The 6,338-nt window shown below is 35.3% G+C and overlaps 1 protein-coding gene across 1 annotated transcript; it reads left to right on the forward strand.

Annotated features, from left to right (window-relative positions):
- The first annotated feature begins 5,126 nt into the window (after window positions 1–5,126).
- On the forward strand, window positions 5,127–6,078 carry LOC105314716 (zinc finger BED domain-containing protein 4-like). The gene is made up of 2 exons (XM_011409047.1): window positions 5,127–5,401; window positions 5,472–6,078. Exons 1-2 carry the CDS (start codon window positions 5,127–5,129, stop codon window positions 6,076–6,078), a joined length of 882 nt encoding a protein of 293 aa, XP_011407349.1.
- The last annotated feature ends 260 nt before the right edge of the window (window positions 6,079–6,338 follow it).

The raw sequence follows: 6,338 nt of genomic DNA on the forward strand, positions 1-6,338 counted from the left end.
GTAGATATGTGTAAGGAATTTAATGAAACAATGCTGCTAATCTAACAAGTCTAACTGTGAAAATTAAAGCCACAAATTTAATTGATGGTACTGGAAATATGCATGTACGTCAAAAAAAGACGATGATGACTAAAAAAAGAAAGCTTGAGAAAAGGTTGAAAGAATTAAACAAGGATATGTCTAGAAGCCAAATTAAAGTTGGCTGTGGGGGCTAGAGTAATGCTACATTGTAATGTAAATGTTGAAAAGGGATTAGTCAATGGAGCACTTGGTACAGTGCAGGCCATTTCAAAAATCCATAACTTTTGATAGAATAGCCAATCCTTGTCAGATTGAAATAGTAAAAAAAAAGTTTATGGTAATGAAAAATGTCTTTGTGCATAGGAGCCAGTTTCCTTTGATATTAGCTATTGCTGTTATCATACACAAATGTCAGGGACTGCTACTAGATAATGCAATCATTGATCTGTCTGATAATGTATTATGTGGAAGAATGGCTTACATTGCTTTACCACGAGTATGAACACTGTCTGGTGTCCATTCAACATGTTTGAACCCCAAATAAAAGAAAACAGATTGGGACAATTGTACAGACCAGACCTCCCACAATATGCGATTCCTACAGATTGTGGCAGAATAAAGCGTACACTTACTGGAACTATAAATAAGCCACAAGCAAAAAATAAAAAAAATGCTACCACCAAAGCTAGCTATAATAAGAAAAGTAGGCCATAAGATAATAAGACTAATGCTAATTGCCCCAAAAAACCACCGACTGTTATTAATAATAATAATAATGATGACAATAGTGATGATTGTTAGATGACAGGAAGAAGCATGAGCCCTAGTAATTTAAAATACCACCCCCTTGATGCAGCTACTCAAAAAGCATGGTGTAATGCATTAAACATGGGATATGTTAAATGATATAGACCAAAGGTGGGTAGCCCAACCACAGAAGTAACTGTACCCAAACGATCTAGTGATGTATATATACTAACAATTGGTTTTTGTAATGTTGAGAAATTGACACAGTAATTAAAATTGAAAGGGCATATAATAAACAGTTCCCATCACCAGGGACATCAAGAGTACTATTAGGAACTCTTTCATCTGACAATGGTGTTGTTGGACTACCAGGTAAGATAATAGCAGCTTGACAAATTTGAGATTTAAAATCTCAAACCACCGTCTTAAAAATTCTTCGATACCAGGGAAACAAACATAATCCCTTTGTCTCCTCACAATATCTGCGTTAGAAGGCTCTTGGTCAGTAAATATGACATTATCATCCTTTTTTGGATTACTTGTCTTTAACTGAATGCTTGAGAGTTTTATAGATACAATCAGACAACTACTACAATGGTCATTTTTTGCAACACACTTCATTATCATCTTTTGGTTTACATTTAATGTTCGAGAGTTTTAAAGATGCAATCTGACTACTACAGCTATCATCATGTTTGACATTAAATTTGGTTATTACGTTTTTTAAATTAATTAAAACAATTAATTTATTATCTTTGTTGAGCGAGGCAATACTAAAGCAGTATTGTCAGTACTACGGTCTACATCAACTTTTTTTCTTGGGACAAGGCTTATTTAAGGCATTCTCATCATATACTTTCCTTTTTTTGTGCGATTACACTGTTGTAATTCAGTACTCTTACGTTTATTGCTACTAACAGTACTGTTACTAGTACATTGTACAGGACTTACAGACACCTTGGCATTCTTACTACAAGTTTCACCAATTATACCTGTCACTTGAATCTTTCTCTTCTTTCCTTTACTTTTCATGATTTCATGTACAGTAAGTCCTTAAATAGAAGCCGCATTCGAATCAACGCCAGGGTAGCAATACGATTGAACTATAAGTATGCAACACTAGCCTAGGAGTTACTCAGTAGTCTAGTGGATAATGCCTGAAGTTCCAGAAGTCAAAAGCATGAGGTTACGCGTCCGAATCCAGCTACAAGCTGAACTTTTTTCTAATTTTTATTTATTTTTTGGAGATCCTAATACCATTTTAGGAAATAGATGCCTGGGCTTTTATTTTAGGAAATACGGTATAAACTTTCACCGAGAAGAAGATTGATAGCTTCATATGATCCTACATTTTTAGCTCAAAGTAATTATTGTCCGATTTTCCAAAGACTGCTGTATATGTTGTCACAGCTGCTGACTTCATTCCATAAGTCCTATGCATGACTCTTTTCTGCTTTAGTGACATATCCAGTTACACACTCTGTTACGCAATGACTCCTCTCTGCTATGTATTGCAAGTCCATACTTGCAAGCCACAATTTCAACAGTAAACAATGGTAATCGTTGACTCGAGCTTCTTTTTAAATTGTTTGAGATAAAATGTTTTATTGCATGATTTCAAGCTATTTTCAACATCAATAATGCAAATTCTATCTCTTACTGGTTTAAGAAATTCAAATTGGCATTTTGATATATAGGTCTTGCCGACTTTAATATTCAATTGCAGTATTTGCTGCACGTGTGCATTTGGTATTTTGTTACCAAAAAATTTAAAGCAGGTGACATATTAATATCTGCGATACAACATGACATTCTATCTTGTATGAAAGAACAGACTTCTTCTGGATGATCGACACTGACAACAAGAGCATTTTCAATCCATAGTAAGATAAGGCAAGCCACACATTTGATATTTTTTAAATTATAATATAGCTCTGCTTTGCCTAGAACACCTCTCTGGAGAATAACTATGTTGAAGAAACCCTTATATTTGTATGAAAATTGTTGCAATACTGAAACAGGGTCCTGAGTACATAATCTAGAAATACTATATGATTGTGGTGCATCATTTATTTTCTTGCGCTATATCAGTTGGATCGTATTCAGCACAACTTAATGTTAGGAAAAGTTTTGGTGACCCATACCCAGAAATCATTGCCTTGACTTCACCTTTCACACGGAACCAATGTTGATTTATGCCCTGTATTGGAGCCAACATGGATCTTAAATTGCCCTCAAATTCTTCATCTAACACACTTTTTCTAATATTTCAGCAACAGTTTGACCAACATTGCCTCTTGTTTTTATTAAATTATATATGCCAGTTTTTAAGGCCTTGTTAACTTTTAATCCATAATAGTGCAAACAATAAGAATGATTTCTATGAAATCAGGAATCTTTGTTTGAAGTCTAAATTTTATGTATTCACTAAAATGATAAAGTCTGTGCTGGATGGCTTTGTCTGGGGTGATGCTCTTCATAATGTACTGTTGGAAATAAAGTACGAAAGCATAAGAAATGAAAATGCTCTTGTCTATTATCAATAGGCACTTCTTTGACATTCATTAATTTATATTGACTGATATCAGAACCCGCGGAAAGGCGGAAAGGCCTTCAAACTCTTGGTCATTTGCGTTTTTAAGCATTTTACAAGTAGTGTTGCTGACTAATTGTATGACATTCTTTGACGATTCATCAATTGACTCATTGTCTATGTTTGTATCAAGCCAATTTATTTCTTTTAACTTTCTTATTGCTGATTTCATTTTAGTTACATCAACTAAACTACACCAGAAACTACTTGATTTAATGGTTGTCTATTAATAATAATATAAAGTTCTGGATTAGGCAAGTGATTAGAATCTATACCAACCTCATTTAAAGTTTCCATTGTTTTTCCTAATGGAAGGGGTAAATAAAACATTGCACCTTTAAGAGCCTTCAATAAATTATATGTAGGCAATTTTAAGGTGTGTGTACCTAGCCTAACAATTGTCTGAAAACATTTGGCCCTGCGTATTAACTAGCAACTTAAAGGATCTAAGCTGTCCAATTCTTTGGGTAGTGGCTCAAACTTTAGCTCATTGAGTACACAATGTGCTGAAACTTCATTTTTCCTAATAATTGGTTTACAATGATTACAGTTATACATAACTTTATTCAGTGCCATAAGGGTCATTTAAAAAAAATGTAATCTAATAGGATATTCGAAACATCGCTATCCAAATTTTTAGCTTCAATGACAGACTTTTGTCTTAAAAGCCTCTCACAGCTACAACATGCAGTAACAGCCTGATCATTAAATTCATCAATAGCATCTGAATTAGTGCTGGGCGATATATCAAAACTGACGATATTAAATTGCTATAATGTGGTATCGATATTTATCGATATCGAACAAATTTTAACAAGAATATTGATATTTGACCACACCCATTTAATAGTTAAATAGTTTTAATAACTACGTAAAATAATTAATCATGAATAACTGAATGCAGCAAGGGCATGCACAGATCACAGACAACATCAGCAAGCAGCAAAGGCATGCACAGATCACTACCACAGCAGCGATTCAAGGGCATGCACCGATCACAGCCATACCACAGCAAGCAATTCAAGGGCATGCACAGATCACAGACAACATAAGCAAGCAGCAATGGCATGCACAGATCACAGCAAGGGCATGCACAGTTGCAACACAGTATAAAAGGCACAACTACCAGTCTGCCAACTCAATTCTTTCGGCTTTCTTGATCTTCTCAGTGTTATTACTGTTATAGCTTTCTGGGTTTTTTCTAATGGCTTCAATTGTCAGGATTGTTTCATCCAGTACACAAATCATTCCTTCTTCACCTCCAACCAGATCTTCAACCAGTACCATTGGTGGTAGTTCCTCTATTGTTAGCAATGCTGTTGTCGAGAGTTTGTCCTCTACTATCAGTCATAGTTCCGCTACCAAGACAAAAAGAAGTGCAATCTGGCTATACTTCCAAAAAACTGGAGAAAAAGAGGGAACTTGTGACTTGTGTGGAAGTAAAGTCCCAACTTCTAGCAACACTACAAATTTATTGAAGGTACAATTCAACAAAGAATACAACTATATTTTAAATTATTATTTATGGCATTTAGAAAATCATCATAAAGAAGAACACAAAAAACTTGAGGAACACAGCAAAAAAAAGCAGCCAAAAAGAAAAAACAAACAACTAATTCACAACTGACAACTGAAGAGTCAATCAGCAGAACACATGCATAAAGCAGTGAGTGTAATAAATTATTACAGAATATAGATCAGTAACATTGTTCCATTTTTAGAGGATTCACTTCGTTGTGATACTATTGACAGAGTTCTAGTAAACATGATCATTACTGACCTGCAACCAGTGTCAATTGTCAAAGACAAAGGATTTGTAAACTTTATGAGACTTCTTGATTTCAAATACACAGCACCAAGTCGTCGCACTCTGATGCGTAACCATTTGCCTCAATTGTATGCCTTGAAACATGAATTGTTAATGCAGGAACTTGAATCAGTTGATCATTGCTGCCTCACTACAGATATGTGGACATCGAGAGCTACACAATGGTACCTAACAGTGACTTGCACCTACATCAATGAAGAAATGGAATTGAAGTCAGCAGTATTGAGTACATGTCACGTCTAAGAATCTCATACATCAGAAAACTTGTTATATATAATGAAGAATATTACTGGAAAAGTGGAATATAACATCAAAAGTACACTGGGTAATTACAGATAGTGGTGCAAATATAAAATGGGCAGTGAGGCTAAGTTGTTGGAACCATTTAGCATGCTTTGCTCACTTGCTTAACTTGGTTGTGACAGATGCCATTAAAGATAATGATGAGCTGACTTTCTTGATTCAACAAGTCAAGGCAACTGTTACATACTTCCATAAGAGCTCAAAGGCATCTGACAATCTTGTTGTGAATCAAAACAGATTAAATCTCCCAAATCATAAATTAATCCAACAAGTTGAAACAAGGTGGAACTCTGTTTACTACATGTTAAATCGTTACATTGAACAAAAAGAAGCTGTCAAAACCACCCTGTGCTTGTTGGACAAAAGTGATTCAATCATACCTAGTGAGAAGACAGCTTTGATGAAAGATGCTATATCCACACTTATGCCATTTGAAGCTTTGACTACTGAAATGAGTGCTGAAAAGAATGTCACTGGCTCTAAAGTCATCCCATTATCAAGGGGTCTGCAACAAGTTACTACTACTAGTACAAGTGTCTTGGGTGTCAATCTCAATAATCAAATGGGAAATCGTTTTCCATTATGAATGGAGGAGAATTATTTGATAGGTATCCCCACTTTACTTGATCCACGATTTAAAAAGGCAGCATTTACTGATAGAAGTAGAGTGGAAGGAATGTCTCGAGTATTATTAAATGAGGTAGTTGCCTTACATCAGCATCCAGCACCTGAGGCTGATACAGGATCTGTGCCGTCAACAGCAGATGTCGAGACTACTTGCCACGGTGATGCCAGTGTATGGCAGTTTTTTGACAAACAAGTGGAACACATATCTTCCCAGCAAAC

The sequence above is a fragment of the Amphimedon queenslandica genome, unplaced genomic scaffold, assembly GCF_000090795.2.
Source record: "Amphimedon queenslandica unplaced genomic scaffold, v1.1 AMPQUscaffold_12617, whole genome shotgun sequence".
Classification (NCBI taxonomy): domain Eukaryota; kingdom Metazoa; phylum Porifera; class Demospongiae; order Haplosclerida; family Niphatidae; genus Amphimedon; species Amphimedon queenslandica.

Coding starts and splice junctions, on each gene's coding strand:
- LOC105314716 (XM_011409047.1), top strand. CDS start 5,127: ATGATCATTACTGACCTGCAACCAGTGTCAATTGTCAAAGACAAAGGA. Junction 5,402..5,471: donor AATGAAGAAATGGAATTGAA/GTCAGCAGTATT, acceptor TATATAATGAAG/AATATTACTGGAAAAGTGGA.